This window comes from Pangasianodon hypophthalmus, chromosome 10 (assembly GCF_027358585.1).
Source record: "Pangasianodon hypophthalmus isolate fPanHyp1 chromosome 10, fPanHyp1.pri, whole genome shotgun sequence".
Taxonomy (NCBI): domain Eukaryota; kingdom Metazoa; phylum Chordata; class Actinopteri; order Siluriformes; family Pangasiidae; genus Pangasianodon; species Pangasianodon hypophthalmus.
The window spans coordinates 3,577,205-3,595,477 of record NC_069719.1 but is presented as its reverse complement, the minus strand read 5'-3'; the positions used below and the strand labels follow the sequence as shown (position 1 = coordinate 3,595,477).

Here is an 18,273-nt window from a genome sequence, read left to right as displayed (position 1 = left end):
TGAAGTGGATGCCAAAAATGAAATCTTATGCTGCATTCGACTGAGTTGTAATTTTCAGGACGTCGTTTTCGACAGCAGCACATTTGACGCACAAATTGGGAAAACAAAACAAAAAACACCTCCATGTTCGTCTTTTGTTAGGAAAAAGCTAGTGACGAGTGATGTATATTTTCCTCCCCAAACAGTGAACTGTATAGTCAGTGTCATAAATATAACAAGCTGAGGGCTCTGACCTCGAGTCTGTGGGGCAGATTTTGTATTATTAAGAAGAAGTAATACTTAAAATAAGTAATTTAAAATTATTTAAATCATTGGAATACGAACACATTGTTGTGTTCATAATTATTGTTATCAATGCATTGCATGGTTAATTGCTGTTATTTAGTAGAAAGATACAATAGAATCACTTCAGTGCCCAATTTTTTTTTGAAGACTTTTATCTTGCTGCATTTGAAACTTTTATTTTGTCGAGCATTTGATTGGACGCTGCGATGCAAAAAAGGAACCAATCACAGAGCAGCCTCATTAAACTGGCTCCGGCTTCTGCGTAAAGCTAGCTCGCTAGTTTAGCTTTGTTACCACGGCACTGAATTTGTGTGGTTGTTGTTGTTGTTTTTTTAAATACACAGATTGCAAAGAAGAAAACAAGTTTTTATAACCACGAATGGTTCGTAGTACTTGTTATTTTTGTTATATAAATGAAAAACATAATATCTTTCCAAATACTCTTGCTTTTTTAGTAGCGGTTTTATATTAACAAACATAACGGTTGTGTTCCAAATGGCTGTGTTTTGACGATAGGGTGCCTTAATGAGAGCGTGAAAACCGTTACTCCTATGACGTATGTAGGGCGCCTACGGAGAGATTAGTGAGCGGTTTGGGATTGAGCCGGCGTTTGTAACGCTATTGTAGCTCAACGAGGGTCAACTCATGGGACGCAAGGTTATGAAGTGTTTAATGCAAGTTTGTTTAGATGCGAGGAATCAGATTAAACTACATGATGCTTTAATTGTAGGAATATGATTGTATTTAGATGGAAATGAACTTAAAAATCACCGAGTTTTAAAGCTAGGTCGGCAGCTAGCTAGTGTGGTTTAGCAGGTTTAGTGGTTTAACAGCCTGCTTTTGTGAGCAGCTTTCAGTAAATAAAGCTAAAGATTAGTGAGGTTTAGTGCAGAGCGCAGCTTCTGAGAGCGAGCTGATGCTTTCTGAGCTTTTAACACTCTGTACATATAAAGTTCCATATGTGTGACTCTCAGTGTGGAGAAATGAGACCCAGATCCCTTCATCATCTCTCACATGTCCACTAATGTCATCTCTCTCTCTCTCTCTATCTCTCTCTCTGTCTGTCTTTCTCTCTGTCTGTCTCTGTCTCTCTCTCTCTCCCTCTTTCTCTGTCTCTTTCTCTCTCTCTCTCTGCCTCTCTCTCTCTCTTTCTCTCTCTCTCTCTCTCCCTCCCTCCTTCTGTCTGTCTCTCTTTCTCTCTCTCTCCATCATCTCTCTCTCTCTCTCCCTCCCTCCCTCTGTCTGTCTCTCTCTCTCTCTCTGTCATCTATCTCTGTATGTGTCTCTCTCTCTCTCTCTCTCTCTCTCTCTCTGTCTGTATGTCTCTCTGTCTCCCTCCCGCCCTCTGTCTCTCTCTCGCTCTCTTTCTCTCTCTCTTTCTGTGTTTCTCTTTTACTGTCTATCTCTCTGTCCATCTATCTGTCACCCCCCCCAATTGTGTCTCTGTCTGCCTCCCTCTCTCCCTCCCTCTCTCCCTGTCTCTCTCCCTCCCTCTTTCTGTCTCTCTCTCTGTCTCTCTCCCTCTCTCTCTCTCTCTCTTCATCCTCCCATCCTGGATTCCTTTCTTTTCAGATGCTTGGTGACTCAACCGCAGTGGACTGAAGTGGACAGAAGATTCGTGGACATCATGTCCTCTGTCCTGCTGTGATATCCGTCACTCTGGGAATCAGCACTCGTCGTCTTTCCACGCTCTTCTGATATGATGGACACTGGAGCGGTGAGCTTTCTGTCTCTCGCTGCGTCTCAAATCGCACCTCGCTCCTCACTACACCACTCTCCTGAGAAGCAGCAGTTTATATAAACATCTGTTCACAATCCCACTTCACTCTATAGGTCATCACTAATACCTCATCCCTATCAGTCCACACTGGACGTGTCCCAAATCAGCCTCTGTACTCACTGGATCATGTCTCGTCTTCTCACGGAGCAGTGCATCATGGGGGTTCTAGTACGCTCCAAACAAAACACCCTTAAACATAAACATCAATCTAAGCAGCTCACCAGCAGTCCACATTGGGCGTGTCCTAAATCAAGTTTTATTCACGCTGACTTATCTTCTAGTGCTGCAGTGCATTGTGGGTACTTTACACCTACTAGGGTGCTTTATTTGAGCACTACCTGTAGCGTTGCATTATGGGATGTCCTGAGTACGGTGGATATTGAACACTGCACTATGTACTGTGTAAGGTGGTGAGTGCGTAAGTTGACGAGTGTCTGTGTGTGTGTGTGTTTGTGCAGGGGGTGATGAATGTGTGTGTGTGTGTGTGTGTGTATGTTTGTGCAGGGGGTGATGAGTGCAGGGTTGAGTGTGTGTGTGTTTGTTTGTGCAGGAGGTGATGTGTGTGTGTGTGTGTGTGTTTGTGCAGGAGGTGATGTGTGTGTGTGTATTTGTTTGTGCAGGAGGTGATGTGTGTGGGTGTGTGTGTTTGTGCAGGGGGTGATGAATGTGTGTGTGTGTGTGTGTGTGTGTATTTGTTTGTGCAGGAGGTGATGTGTGTGTGTATTTGTTTGTGCAGGAGGTGATGTGTGTGTGTATTTGTTTGTGCAGGAGGTGATTCCTATTTGGCAGAACAAACCTCACGGTGCGACCCGGAGTGTTGTGAGGAGAATCGGCTCCACGCTGCCTCTGAAACCCTGTCCCCGAGCCTGTTTCCAGGTAACACACACACACACACACGCGCACACACACACACACACGCACACGTCAGTCTCGCATAGATGTGAGCTAAATGAGGAAAACAATGTGAAGTGCAAGTCTGTAACACTGTAACAGAAGTTCTCTCTCTCTCTTTCTGTCAGTCTGTTCGCTTTCTTTTTTTATCTCTTCCTCTTTTGCTTCTTTATTTCTTTCTCTTTTTTTTTCTTATCACTTTTTTCTTTCTTTTTGTGTTTCCTTATTTTTGCCTTTCTGTCTTTCCTTTTTCCATTTTATCCTTTTTGCCTCTGTATTTTTTTTTCCTTTTTTTGCATTCTTTCTTATTTTGCTTTTCATTCTGTTCTTTGTCTTTTTTCTCTTTCATTCTTTCTATTTTTTGCCTTTATTTCTTTCTGTTTGTCTTTCAGATCCTAACACTTCTCTGCCAACACCTGGGTCGTCATCTGCTCGTTAATCTTGTGTTTTATTGTGTGTGTGTGTGTGTGTGTGTGTTTGCTCAGGAGCTGCCTGGTTTGACCCCACTGCGGCACACGGACGGCCCCCTGGTGCCCACGCTGGCCGACATCGCCTGGATCGCTGCTGACGAAGAGGAGACTTATGCCAGAGTCAGGTGTGAGACTGTGTGTGTGTGAGAGACTGTGTGTGTGTGTGTGAGAGACTGTGTGTGTGTGTGTGAGAGACTGTGTGTGTGTGTGTGAGAGACTGTGTGTGTGTGTGTGTGTGTGAGAGACTGTGTGTGTGTGTGTGTGAGAGACTGTGTGTGTGTGTGTGTGAGAGACTGTGTGTGTGTGTGTGAGAGACTGTGTGTGTGTGTGTGAGAGACTGTGTGTGTGTGTGAGAGACTGTGTGTGTGTGTGAGAGACTGTGTGTGTGTGTGTGTGTGTGTGTGTGTGTGTGAGAGACTGTGTGTGTGTGTGTGTGAGAGACTGTGTGTGTGTGTGTGTGAGAGACTGTGTGTGTGTGTGTGTGAGAGACTGTGTGTGTGTGTGTGTGTGAGAGACTGTGTGTGTGTGTGTGTGTGAGAGACTGTGTGTGTGTGTGTGTGTGAGAGACTGTGTGTGTGTGTGTGTGTGTGTGTGTGTGAGAGACTGTGTGTGTGTGTGTGTGTGTGTGTGAGAGACTGTGTGTGTGTGTGTGAGTGTGTGTGAGAGACTGTGAGTGTGTGTGAGAGACTGTGTGTGTGTGTGAGAGACTGTGTGTGTGTGTGAGAGACTGTGTGTGTGTGTGAGAGACTGTGTGTGTGTGTGTGTGTGTGTGTGTGAGAGACTGTGTGTGTGTGTGTGTGTGTGTGTGTGAGAGACTGTGTGTGTGTGTGTGTGTGTGTGTGTGAGAGACTGTGTGTGTGTGTGTGTGAGAGACTGTGTGTGTGTGTGTGTGAGAGACTGTGTGTGTGTGTGTGTGTGTGTGTGAGAGACTGTGTGTGTGTGTGTGTGTGTGTGTGTGTGTGAGAGACTGTGTGTGTGTGTGTGTGTGTGAGAGACTGTGTGTGTGTGTGTGTGTGTGAGAGACTGTGTGTGTGTGTGTGTGTGAGAGACTGTGTGTGTGTGTGTGTGTGTGTGTGAGAGACTGTGTGTGTGTGTGTGTGTGTGTGTGTGTGTGTGTGTGAGACTGTGTGTGTGTGTGTGTTTGTGTGTGAGAGACTGTGTGTGTGTGTGTGTGTGTGTGTGTGAGAGACTGTGTGTGTGTGTGTGTGTGTGTGTGTGTGTGTGTGTGTGTGAGAGACTGTGTGTGTGAGAGACTGTGTGTGTGAGAGACTGTGTGTGTGAGAGACTGTGTGTGTGTGTGTGTGAGAGACTGTCTGTGTGTGTGAGAGACTGTCTGTGTGTGTGTGTGAGAGACTGTGTGTGTGTGTGTGTGAGAGACTGTGTGTGTGTGTGTGTGAGAGACTGTGTGAGACTGTGTGTGTGTGAGAGACTGTGTGAGACTGTGTGTGTGTGAGAGACTGTGTGAGACTGTGTGTGTGTGAGAGACTGTGTGTGTGTGTGTGTGTGAGAGACTGTGTGAGACTGTGTGTGTGTGTGAGACTGTGTGTGTGTGTGAGACTGTGTGTGTGTGTGAGACTGTGTGTGTGTGTATGTAAAATCATGATAGTTAAATAAGCTTTATAGATTAAATATAAACTCTGAAGAGTGCATTTCTTAAGAAACTTGCGTTCTCTTCTCCCATTGGTCAGGAGCGACACACGCCCCTTCCGGCAGGAGTGGAGGCCGACGCCCCTCATGGTCCTGCACAGGAACTCGTCAGTGCCCAATTTCAGGCGTGAGGGAAAGCGCATGGAGGGTCTGAGGAAGCCGGGCATCACGGCGCTGAACCGCGCCACCGCCCTGCAGGACGAGCTGAGCCGCCTCCGCGCACAAATCGCCAAGATTGTAGCGGGAGAGACCGGTACCGTCACACACACACAGACACACACTCGGCTAAATACCGTCATGTGCAGAGTGTTTTTAAACCAGGAAGTCAGGAAAGGACCGTACTTTTTTTCTTTTTTTTGTAATTTTTAATTCGTAACAAAGAGTTGTGATTAAACCTATTCAGCGTTATAACACGTCTACGTCTTCCTTATTGCTATCAGAGCTTCTAAACAGTGTGTAAGTTTCTGCTCTTTCCCAGACTCGAACCCCATCACCCCGGACCTCCTTTCTCCAGACGACACCAGCGTCGGCTTCTCCATGGCTCCTTTCGAGAGCGCAGCGTACCACCCGCTCCCCAGCGCCTCCTTCGTCATCAGCGACGTCACAGAAGTAGACGAGGAGGAGGAGGAGGAGGAAGAGGAGGACGAGTCCGAGGTCCCCGAGCTAGCGCCCGACCCCGTGCCCCCCGTCTGCATGACGGCATCGGCGACCTTCGACCTCGACCGGCCCACCATGGACTTCCGGGAGGCGGAGGAAGACACGGTGTCGCTGTCCAAGTCCACCAGCTTCGCCGACGTCAAGGACATCCTGAAGGACATGAACCGCATGAAGATGAGCAAAGACAGGTGAGAGGACGTTTACCTGATGGACAGAATGATCTGATAGGAACGAAAGAAACAGAGGGAAAAGGTGGCAGCGTGTAAATACTGATAGAACCTTCATTCACAACAAATAACACAAACATTACGTCACATTATATTTCTGAATTCTGTCTTTTTCTCTCTCTCAGTCCGTCTTCATCTACACCTTCATCCCTTCTCTTTTTCTCTTAAGTTATTTCTTCTTTCTTAGTACGCATGTTTTTGGGTTTTTTTTGTTTGTTTTTCAGGCTAATTCAAATTCAATTTTTATCTATCTATCTATCTATCTATCTATCTCTTTCTTTCTGTCTTTTTCTTTCTTTATCTCTGTATTTATCTGTCTATCTCTGTCTATCTTTCTCTGCAGTTGGCTTTCTTTCTTTCTGTCTGTCTTTATCTATCTGTCTGTCTCTCATTCTCTTCCTTTCTTTGTCTTTCTTTATCTATCTATCTGTCTCTATCATTCTCTTTCTTTCTTTCTTTCTTTCTTTCCTACTTACTTTCTTTCTTCCCTCATCCCTCTGTCTTTCTTTCTTTCCTACTTTCTTTCTTTCTTCCCTCATCCCTCTGTCTTTCTTTCTTTCTTTCTTTCTTCCCTCATCCCTCTGTCTATCACTGACATTGGCTTTCTTTCTGTCCTTCTCTCTTTCTTTCTGTCTTTCCAGGGCTTGAATTTTGGCGCAGGATTGCGGGGATTGCGCATAATTTAAACCATTCCAACAAGTTTAACTTTTATAATGAGAGAAATTCCCACACATGTATTTGCTTCATCTCAGATCAAATTATGAAATACATCAACAGATGCGAAAAAAGAAATCACCGGTTCAAACAGTCTGCCTTTATTTTAGAATTGAATTCCACAAACAGCGCTGCAAACAGCCGGCCGTCTCTGACTGTCGCTGAGCGCTGTAGCACATCGGCGCGCTCTCCGTGGCCTGCGTCTCACTGATCTTATTCACACAAGGCCGTGTGACGCGCTCTAGTATTCTGAGTCATAATGAGCTGCTTGTGAAGATAGTATCGGCTTCCAAATTATATTATTTTAATCCCGAAATTCAAACATTAAATGCCGTTTTGCTTTTTATAGTGTGTGAGCGGATAGAGCGCGCCTGCCGACTCAGCACTGAAGCAAGTCATGGTCTCCTGTGATTCATATACTTCATTGTCCTTTCAGCAGTTTGCAGGGACTGTGCTAAGTGAACAGAGTCATGTTTTCACTGAACTGGAGAAACTCATTCAGACAGCCGCGGTCATACCAGTTGCGCGCGTGTCGTGTGAACGTGGATTCAGCACACAAAAAAAACTAAATTTAGAAATTCATTGAACAATACAAGTCTCACAAATCTTATGGTCATTTCAGAGCTTCTCATGAGCAGTTTGACTTCAACAGAACCATCATCAAATGGAAAGAGATGAAGAGGAGGAGACAGGAATAAGCCACAGGAAAAAAAGTCACAAGCAATGGAAGAAAAGTGACTGAAATTGAACTGAAACACATGAAAGACACTGAAACTGAGACACATTAGTATATCATTAGTTTAAACAGAGTTCGTAATGTCAGTTTGAAGGAGAGCATGGTGTATTTTTAAAAAAAAACAAAAACAAAGAAATTGAACTGAAACTGGAATATATGAAATTCCCTGATTCTGAAAGGCATTAATATATAATTTTAATCCAGTTCTTAATGTCAGTTTGGAGGAAGAGAGCATGACATTTTGTTATTAAGCTGATTTGAAAACCACCACACGTTAAAATCTGTAGACATAAATAAATGAAGATTATTAATTTAGCCCGATGTGTCAAAATTTATTCTCCCCGCTTCCATAATCTTTAAATCCCCCCATGTGACCCATGTAAGGTGGGAATTCCCCCCAGTTTAAAAAACGAAATTTCTCTATCATCTATCTACCTATTTATGCCAACTGGTTTTCTTTCTTTATCTATCTGTCTTTCTTCTGTTACTTTGCTCACAGGTGTGTTTTCTGTTTTCTTTGTTCTTTCTTTATTGTGTTTTTTTATGTCATTTTTAAATCTTAATTATAAATCGTAATTTTATTTCTTTATTTCTTTTTCTCTTTCTACCTGATCTGCATTTTGTTTTCTCTCTTCATTCAATTTCTATCTCTTTTCTTTCTTTTGTTTGTTCTTTCTTTTCTGTTTGTCATTTGTCATTTTCTTTTTTTTTTTCCCCTGATGTCTGTATTTTCTTTGTTCTCTTTGTTGTTTTATTGTTTGTTTACATTCTGAAGTTTTGATTTCTTTTTGTCTCTCTCTGGTCTGTGTTTCCTTTTTTTTTTTTTTTTTTTTGCTTTTTCCCCTCAGTTTTTGTCGATCTCTCCTGAACACTGTCTGTAATGACAATCACAGGTGTTTATCACAACTGGTTATCATCTCTCTGGAACCTGCAACCCAATAAAGTGTGTGTGTGTGTGTGTGTGTGTGTGTATAGATATTCCCGCGGCTGTACGTCACTGAGGGAAGAGGACTCGGCTAATCTGATCTCTGAAGCTCTGAGGAAGAAGTTCACTCTGAGGGATGAAGACATTAATATGAAGAAGTGATCTGCCTTTTCTCCATGATCTCTGTACACACACCCCGACACGTAAGAACACACTACACACACTGATTTCACACTCGGCAAATAAACACATAAAACACACACACACACACACACACACACACATTCTCTCTCTGTTCTCCACTTTTCCTTCTCTCTTCTTTTTCCTGATTTCTCTCTCAGGATGCATGTTTCTTTCTTTCTGTTTAATTGCTTTCAGTTTTCTTGCTTTTCCTGATTTCTTTCTTACTGTCCATTTTTTTCTGTCCTTTTTCTCTTTATTCTTTCAGTCTGTCTTTTTTTTTCTGTCAAATTCTTTTCTTTCTTTCTTTTTCTTTCTGTACATTTGTTGTCTTTTTTGTCTTTCTTTCTTTCCTCCTTTCTTGCTTTTCTTTTTCTTTTTTCTGTACAATTTTTCTTTCTTTCTTTCTTTAAGTGGTTTAAATGTTGCTGTGGTGATGGTTCTTCAGTTGGTTCTTCAGTTGGTTCTTCAGTTGGTTCTTCAGATGGTTCCTCCATGGTAATGGTTCTTCAGTAGAACCCTGTAGCAGAGAGTTGAACCTGTTGGAAACACTTTGAGTTTGAATCCCTTCAGGAACCTGGGCAGATCCCTTGAGGAGCCCATTTTTCCGAGTGTGAAGTGGCAGAAACCCCCGCGCTCCTCACACACACTGAAACACCGACATATCGGACTGGATTCAGGAGCTTCGCGCTTATTCTTAACTCGTGTGTGAAATGATCAGTTTTACAGAACAGCACTTTTATTTTATCAGGATTCAGGATTAGTCTGAAATGTGAACTCTGTTTTTCATCCTTGTCTCCCTCAGAGTGATGATCATGTTGTTGTCTGTGTTGCCAGGTCTGTGCCTGTGGACCATTTTGCCATGGAAACGCCACAGCGCCCCATGATGCCAAGTTAAGCCCCGCCCCCTTTCCCTCCCGCAGTGATTACAGCCACACTGGAATAGAGCAGCTCCCTGTGAAAAACCATCCCTGTGTCTGTGTGTGTGTCTGTGTGTGTGTCTGTGTGTGTGTCTGTGTGTGTGTCTGTGTGTGTGTCTGTGTGTGTGTCTGTGTGTGTGTCTGTGTGTGTGTCTGTGTCTCTCAGTGATTTCCCAGATGACTTAATGATCATATTACATCATATTTTATTTCTTTAAAAACTTTAAATGCTGCCTCCTCACACAGAGAACAGAGCGTCGAGAATTTGAAGCATCAACAATAACAATATATTGTGTGTGTTGAATGTTGTGATCTTGTCTAGTGTGAACAAAAAGTGTCTCGTCACCTCACACACATTCATTTACTGTTACGAAATGTCTTTTTTTTTTTTCTTTTTTTCTTCATCTTGCCTCCATCTCCTCTATGAAATTCAGCCATATATACTTGAATCATTTTGACGACTGGCCTAGTTACTTATTGCTATTGTTACATATTATTATTATTAGTATTATTATTAGTATTAGTATAAGTATTAGTATTATTATTAATTTCCTTGTATTTTATATTTTCATTTAGCTTCATTTCACAGAAAGGGCACAAAACTGGGACGCACAAGTTTTTGAATAGCTTTCAAATCTTTAAGTACCGTATTTTCCAGACTAACAGACGTCTAAATTCTGTGTGTTGAGAAAAAAAATAACGAAATAACACACATTGTTTCACCTTTATTTATACGATAAAAGTGATAATTAACCAAAAATTACACATTATTTCTCCCTTACACCATACACTCACTCAATACATGTCTGATGTCAGATTTTTATTTTTTCAGGTATTTTTATTCTTTATTTTATGCAACTGTTGATGTAGGAATAGTGCGATTGCGCTAAATAGTGTCTTTTCTGTGAGCGTCTGATTTCAGACATTCAGTTTCCACAACTCTGAACTAGTGGCTTTTCTTTAATAGCTACATTAGCATTGTGGCTCCAGTACAAAAATAGACATCTGAATTCGGTGTTGAGAAAAAAAAAACAAAAAAACATACTTACAACTAAATAACGTGCGCTGTTTCACTGTGATAGTACGATAGACGTAGCCAAAAGATACATGCACACGATTTTTCTCTTACAACAAACACGCAATCAGCGTGTTCAGTATGCTAAACTAGTGGCTCTTATTTAACAGCTACATTAGCAAAAATATACACCAGTGTTGGATACTGAACACGTCTTTGCTGAACGGTTAGATTTGGAGTTAGGAGAAATTGTGTATGTTTCTGTTTAGCAACAATTTCTGTTTTTTTTTTTTTTTTTTGTACCATATAGTCTGGAAAATACGGTATTTACCCAGCTCATAAAACACAAAAATACTTTGAGGTTTGATGTAGAGATGAGGGGGTGTGTGTGTGTGTGTGTGTGTGTGTGTGTGTGTGTGTGTGTGTGTGTGTGTGTGTGTGTGTGTGTGTGTTGTATAGCTTGTTGTGTTCACTGCTGCTTTTGCTGCCTGTGTAGCTGTGAAGAACATTCTGTGTTTACAGGAACATCGGGCCTCGTTGATCAAACTGGCTACGAATGAATTTATTCGTAAATCGTTCGTAGGAGCGTTTACACAAGAAACATGGTGTTCATGAAAATCCAGTTCGTTCGGATAAACGGTCGAATTCCTAAACTGGCTCCTGACTTTGTGTAAATGTGCGTATAAGAAGACTCTTTAACGTGAACCTTCGATTGATCGGCTTTGTGTAAATTTTCAGTTGTTTCGTATCAATGACAAAAGAAAGCGATCCAAAACAAATCTACAAGTAAAAACAAAGAAGTCTAGCTGTTCATTTAGGACAAAAGTAATGGCACCCTATAAAAGGAGGAAGCGTTAGTGTGCGTGTCTGTGGTAGCTAATGTGTAGCTATTTATTTGTTTTCAGCTCGCTGTGAGCTTAGCCTTTTATGCAGTATTGTGGGTGTGGCTAAAGGTAAATCAGCTGTTCTGATTTACAGCTGATTGGCATTTATCGACTTACACATAATTATGATGAAAAACAGCGAAACTTGTTAAGCTGGTGGAATTTTTATTTAGTTTGGCCTGTGTATGATTTCACAAAAGAGTTAAACACACACAGACCAAACGGACATCATTTGCTTATAATCTGCATGACTGAAGTTTTTCAGCATGTGAGTAAGATCTCTCTCTTATTGACTTACCTACCTAAGAGTTTTTTTTTTCTTTTTTCTTTCTTTCTTGGACATCCGTTTTCGTTGAGTGATTTCTGTTTCAGCGTCTGGCCCTGGGTTATCTCTGAAACAGCATACATGTACAGTACATAATGTTTGGTTTCACACAGTTTCACCATGCAGCAGACATAATGGTCTTATTTGTGGCCAAAAAATATATCCCATCACAATACTTAGACATTTTCATGATGCACGATGTGTATCACAATATTTACATTTGCTAACAAACTACCAGCGTTTTAAAACCTGATTAAAGACCATAGGTTCAATATTTTCTTTATCCTCAGAAATAAGTTTAAAAATTTGTTCACTCGTTACTGTGTCCAGTAATGGGGTTAGTTAGGATTGTTGTGAATTGTGACATAATTTTTAATATGATATTGATATAATATCATAATTCCTGGCACTTCCCTGAACTCTTATTGAGCTCATCTCGGTATATCTTTTCAAATACTGACAGGATCCCTGTTACTCTAGAGTAGAAGTGCAGTTCGCTTAAAGGTACAGTGGTGAAAACAAACAAACAAAAAAAAATACAATTTTCCACCAATATTTGGGGTGTAAAGTGGAAAATTGTGTCTTTTATTTGTTTCTCTGCCAAACTCTTCCTTTAAATCCCCATTAAATAATTGTCTTTAATATTTTCATGTGTTTGACGCATGCTCAGTTCTGTTGATCATATTCATTATAAAATATTTGTTCATTATAATCCGTGTAAAAGTAGAGAACTGCTTAAGAAGCTGAATAAGTGTACACTTTCAGACTGTATGTGAAAGTGTCATGCTCAGAAGGTTCTGGTGTGTAACTTGCTCCTAAGAAAATATGAAGAAGAAGAAGAAGAAGCAATCTCTGACTGTTAGAACTTTCAGGAGTCCTGCTGTGTGTTGGAGAGATTCAAGCATGTTTTATTACTTCCTGTTCGATCACAGATTGAGAACTAGAGTGCAAGTTTTCATCGAGAGGAACGTTTGTGTGCTGTGATTTAGTTTTTTTCCCAATATGAGAATGCTGAACCTGCCTGTATATTGTGTGTACAAGAGAAAATAAAAAGGATAACTTTTGAAATACATTTGATTCTGTTTCTGCGGAGTTCCTGTGCATGTTTTCCATGTGAGTTTCCTCTGGTTTCCTTCCTAAAACATGCTGCTAGGTGGATTAGCTATGCTAAATTGACCCTCGGTGTGAGTGAGTGAGTGAGTGAGTGTGTGAGTGAGTGTGTGAATGAGTGTGTGAATGGTGTCCTACGATGGACTGGCTTCCCGTCCAGGGTGTATTCCCACCTCACACCCACTGTGACTTTGCCCAGGATAAACTGGTTACTGAGGATGGATGGATAGATGAATGAATGAATGAATGAAATGGTTTCCAAGTTTTAAAACAAATAAATTGCAGTGACACCCGCTGACCACAAGGGGGACTCAAAGACCAAATTATGTCTCTTGTTGAAATACATTTTCAAAGAGCAGCTTTTTGTAACAAATAATCTTTACTGAATTTCCTAAATATATTTACTAACAAGAGATTAGACAGTGTATATCAGCATATTTAACTTTATTATTAATTGAAAATAAACTGGATTTACACAGCAACTTAACCATAATTTGACCAAAATCCCAACCTCATACTAAACTGCATACTCCACTGGTCCTGGTCTGCTTTGTTTTTATGACATGAGTGTTTAAGACTTGCTTTCAGTTTCTAGCTGGAGTTGACTTTCTGGGGCAAAAAAAAAGCCATGACTACTAGTAAGGACTAGTTTTCTGGATGAATGTGGCAGCGATGGCTCAGTGGTTAAAGATGTGAGTTGAAAACCCCAACATTCCCAAGCTGCCACTGCTGCGTCTGTGAGCAAGGCCCTTAACCATCTTCTCCTCAGATTTGTTTTAGGTGAAGCTAACCTTCATGTCCAGCTGTGGCTGTGTTAGCCTTACTATCTAGCTTTCACTGGTTTTCTGGACAGGAAGTTAGCCTTTATTTCTAGCTGTGGCTAATGTTCTGCACAGAAGTTAGTCTTCATTTCTAAATAGGGCTAGTCATCTATACAAAGCTAGTCAACCAGACAAACCTTGGTCCTAATTTCTAGCAAATGTTAGCTTTCTTGACAAATATCCTTCTTATTAAGTACTAGCTGTTTGAATAAATAGCTGTAATTCTTAGCTAGAACTTTTCTGGACAAAGATTATCCTTTATTTTATAGCCAGAATTAGTTCTATGGACAAATATAAGACTTCATTTCTAGTCTTCTGGACAAATGATCTTAGCTAACAAACCTTAGTTCTCTGTTTTTTATGTGCTAGCTTCTTAGCCTGTACCTCCGGCCCTTTTGACACAGTATGTTACGTTGAGGTCATCAAACGTGTCCCGTGTGTTATGGCATGCTAAACTGTGACTTCCAAGATTCTAGTTAACGTTTTCTTCCTAATTCTTCTCTAAAAGGCTCGATTCATTTGAGGCCGGCTTTGACTCGCGGTCTATTTTCTGAGCCTGAGTCCTTGGCCTAGTTCACTTCTCACCTCGCCGAAGTGGATCCTGCCTATTTTAGATGCCAGAAGATGTCTGCGGAGAATCGGATTAATCGAGTCCAGTGTCACAGTGTGGTTACTAACGACTATAAATATCGACCTCTGCATGACATTGACACGTTTTTTGCTAATCCAGCGTGTCGTTGGAAAGACATGTGGAGTGATATCTATGCTGATGTAGGAGTTAGACAAGTGTGCAGCAATGTGTTGAACACAATGTTGGCCATCACAGGTTAATCTATTCACCAGCTCTTTGTGTAGCAGCTAACATGATAAACAATGACAATTTTTAGCAAGCACTTTTGTAGTTTTATAGGTCTTGCTGAATTCTACCAGATGTGATATGGTGTGGGAACAGCTAGTTGTCTCTCAAAAAAAAGTCTTACTCTGTGTAAGTCCTTCAAAACATCTAATGAATACGTGCATTTATCAGCATTAGCAAAAGTTACAAAGACTTTCATTGTCTCTCTTTTTTTCTCTGGATTATAATATTAGAATTATAGCTTCATAAGATAAGCAGATTGGGATTTGCAGATAGAATTCATATCTTAGCCAAATCTCAGGCTATAATTTTTGGTAGTTTCAGCTGAATGTGATGAGTGCTCGAGTTCTAGGTCACCTCGCCCTAACAGTTCATCCTAAATCATTCGTTCCAGAAAAATGATGGGACAGCTTAAAGGAATACTTTAGTATTCTTTCAACCTCATCTCTATCCATCGTATGTGTGGTGTATATATGACTACCATGGGCATGACATTTTACACAAATCCCTGTACTGGGAAAAAAAAAAACCCAGAACAACAGAACATATGTTTACTCCAATCTCATCTATAAGTTTAAGGGCATTTGTTAATAATAAATGTTTAAGATTCATGGCAAAGTAACACAAATTAAAAACTACAGAATCTACACTCCAGCAATAAAAGTGTTAGAATGAGACAAATAGGAGTGAAAGTCCTATCAAAGCTGATCTTATTTTTTATGAGTTTTATTCATGATTCCAACACTGGAGTAAGAGCACCCTTGGCCCTCATGAAAAGAAAAAAAAACTAGAAAAAAAACAAAGAAAACTCTCCCTTGACTCAGAACTCTCCCAAGTTCAGCAAGTGACGACAAATCAACATGGCCACTCAGCATGAACAGTAAACAGCATGACTTCTTACCTTTACATGAGTTATACTGTGTATACAAGTATCTGCTTTAGATCAGTCAACATACAGACATGATCACTTGTTAAATCTCTAACACTGACCCTACAGTTCACTGTTCGGAGGAGGTAAATATACATCACTCTTCACAGGCCTAAGAGGCTCAATCCTGTTCCAGCATGACAATGCCCCTGTGCACAAAGCGAGCTCCATGAAGACATGGTGTGTGAAGGTCGGAGTGGAAGAACTCGAGTGTCCTGCACAGAGCCCTGACCTCAACCCCAATGAACACCTTTGGGATGAACTGAAACACCGACTGAACCCCAGACCTCCTCACCAACATCAGCGCCTGATCTCACTAATGCTCTTGTAGCTGAATGATCACAAATCCTCACAGCCACGCTCCAACATCTAGTGGAAAGCTTCCCAGAAGAGTGGAGCAAAAGGGGAATAAATCTATAGTAGGATGTTCAACAAGCACATATGGGTGTGATGGTCAGGTGTCCACATAAATGTGCATAAATGTACTGACAGAATTCAACAACTGTCCTTAGACTTCCATTATAAAATTTGAGTAAAAAACTGGAGTAAATGGGTTTTCTCAGTTTCTCAGTGGATAAAGATTAGATTGAAAAGTTCTAGAGTATTACTTTAAGAAAAAACACCATACTAGACAATGGTCACTATACTCTCAATAAATATAATAAAGGTACCAATTATTATGTATTTCCTTGTCACTAGTGTGGTACATCAAGAGTATACCTTTGTATGTTTCATTTGGAAATGTGAATATCGTACACTTTTTAATAATTGAAGGTACGTAATTGGACCGTAAGTACCACTGAAGCACCAATAAAGCTTAACTTTAAAAGCTAATTAAAGGCCCAAAGGTATATTGATGGTATGCAGTAGATACACGCTAAAGGTCCACCCCAGCGACAGGGAAAAGTACAGATCGATACCTTTATTTCTGAGAGTGTAATTCTCAAAGACAAGAATTGAAACTTGATTTGTTTGGACTAGACTCAAGTTCTACCTGAACACAACAACGTGATCCGGTTTAGTGTGTCTGAATGACTGCTGAGACATCCAGAACCCTGAGATCTGTTTGCCATAAAATAATGACGCACAAACGATGCAATTTCCTCAATTAAGGCTCGCCAGAGGCTCATCGTCTTCCTGGCAGTCATCACCTCTTCGTGCCAGGAATTTAGGTGAGCTATTTCCTGTTTAACCAACATTAGCAGGGAGAAAAACAAAAAAACGCGTGCAGGAGATCTTCACTTTGCTCTCATGTCTTGGAGAACTTTATTTTACAAAGTGAAAATTCAGTTTAAGTTTGAAGAAGCTGTCTATTATATTTGTTATCGACTACAAAAATTGTTTTTCCAGTATTTCTGGAATGGTATAATCCATCTAGCGCACTTTGTTCAGCTGAGACCTGATTATTTATAGTTCCTGTCATTAAACACACCATTTATAACTATTAAGTTTTTTTTTTTAACTTAACACCTGTAGATTGGTTTACTAATTGTGGATTGTTTTATTAATGTTGTTATTTTTGAAATTATTGTATGAACATCTTTTACCATTGTATCATTGCTGTGATTCTTTGTTTTGCCTTTAATTTTTATTTTTATCTTCTATTTTTAAGTTTATCTATCCTTATATGTGTTGGTTATTGTTTTATTCTTTGTCTTTGAACTAATGTTCAGGATATAAAAAGCTTATCATTATTTCTGAATAATAGCTGAATACTACATTTTATGTGTGTGTGTGTGTGTGTGTGTGTGGGCATGTCATAAACCTCTCAAAACATAGGGGACTCTGTTTGCCAGCACCACATCAGTTGTGCCTTCGTCAGTGGATGTTTGTGGACGTCCACTTCTCGGTTGGTCCTCAACACTTCTTTTCGAATTTGTTAATAAGTTTGACAACATCGTGTGTGATGTGTGTGATGTGTTAAAGTCCATCACAACCATCACAACAGCTTCCCGATCCAGCCAAGAGAATGATTTCCGTATGTTCTTCTTTTGTCAAAGGCATTCTTAAATGCAATCTGAAAAAAAATATATATAAACTAAATATGAAAAATTTTGGAAGACATTTTGCTAAAAAGTGTTAATTTCCCCTTTATATGGAGCATTGGGAGACACTCTGTATAAAATATATTATATATAATATAACACTCAGCAAGGCATGATGTAAATATATTATATATAATATAATAAATAAAATATATTATATATAATATAACACTCAGCAGGTCACGATGTTTATTCCTGTGGTATAAGACAAATGTTAACTGTTGCCTTACACTTTCCTTGCCAGTGAACACGTTTTCTGAGTGTGTGTGGGTGTGTGGGTGTGAGTGTATGTCCACTGAGGTGCCTAAATGGCCGACCCCTCATGTCTTCTTCGTTAAGCTGTTTCCAATTGCCTCCTGTTGCTATGATACCTTTCCCAACATAAGGGATGCTAGGAGACAAAACCCTCAGAGGAGAGGCTTTAAGAAAGATAGCACTCTGACAGAACTGAGCCTTTTCCCCAATGGATGAACCCACACTAACACCATCAGCATCCGTCTGTGTTACTGCAGTCTCGGGAGGCTTCGTACGACGTTACACGTCCACTTTCAGCGCCGATAAAAGTCCAGAACAGTAGAATTTATTATACTGCGTTAATGCTTAACTTAACTTTCCATACAACTTTCCACAAGACAGATTGTTTGTCCTGTAGAGTCTTATTTTTAGACAAAGACACTGATACATTTTACACTTCACGACGACTGCCATGTTGCCTTTCTTTTGTCTGACTCAAAGTGTGCTACTGTCTCTTAAGCAAAAAATAAAATATGTACCGACCACATGACAACATTTCATTGTGGAAAAGGGACAGAACAAAACAAAACACATTTTTAATTAAAATTTTGTTTAAACTTCTG

The 18,273-nt window shown here is 40.4% G+C and overlaps 1 protein-coding gene across 1 annotated transcript; it reads left to right on the top strand.

Moving 5' to 3' along the window:
- The first annotated feature begins 508 nt into the window (after positions 1–508).
- mtfr1l (mitochondrial fission regulator 1-like) lies at positions 509–12,728 on the top strand. Its single transcript, XM_034308274.2, has 8 exons — positions 509–667; positions 1,858–2,002; positions 2,834–2,941; positions 3,442–3,551; positions 5,115–5,326; positions 5,552–5,918; positions 8,383–8,535; positions 9,350–12,728. The coding sequence occupies exons 2-7, from the start codon at positions 1,985–1,987 to the stop codon at positions 8,492–8,494; spliced, it is 927 nt and encodes a 308-aa protein (XP_034164165.2). The 5' UTR covers positions 509–667; positions 1,858–1,984; the 3' UTR covers positions 8,495–8,535; positions 9,350–12,728.
- The last annotated feature ends 5,545 nt before the right edge of the window (positions 12,729–18,273 follow it).

What these genes read in the sequence shown, in the direction of transcription:
- mtfr1l (XM_034308274.2), top strand. An exon ending in GTCCCCGAGCCTGTTTCCAG is followed by an intron (nt 2,942 to 3,441) that starts GTAACACACACA and finishes GTGTTTGCTCAG; the next exon opens with GAGCTGCCTGGTTTGACCCC. An exon ending in GAGACTTATGCCAGAGTCAG is followed by an intron (nt 3,552 to 5,114) that starts GTGTGAGACTGT and finishes CCCATTGGTCAG; the next exon opens with GAGCGACACACGCCCCTTCC.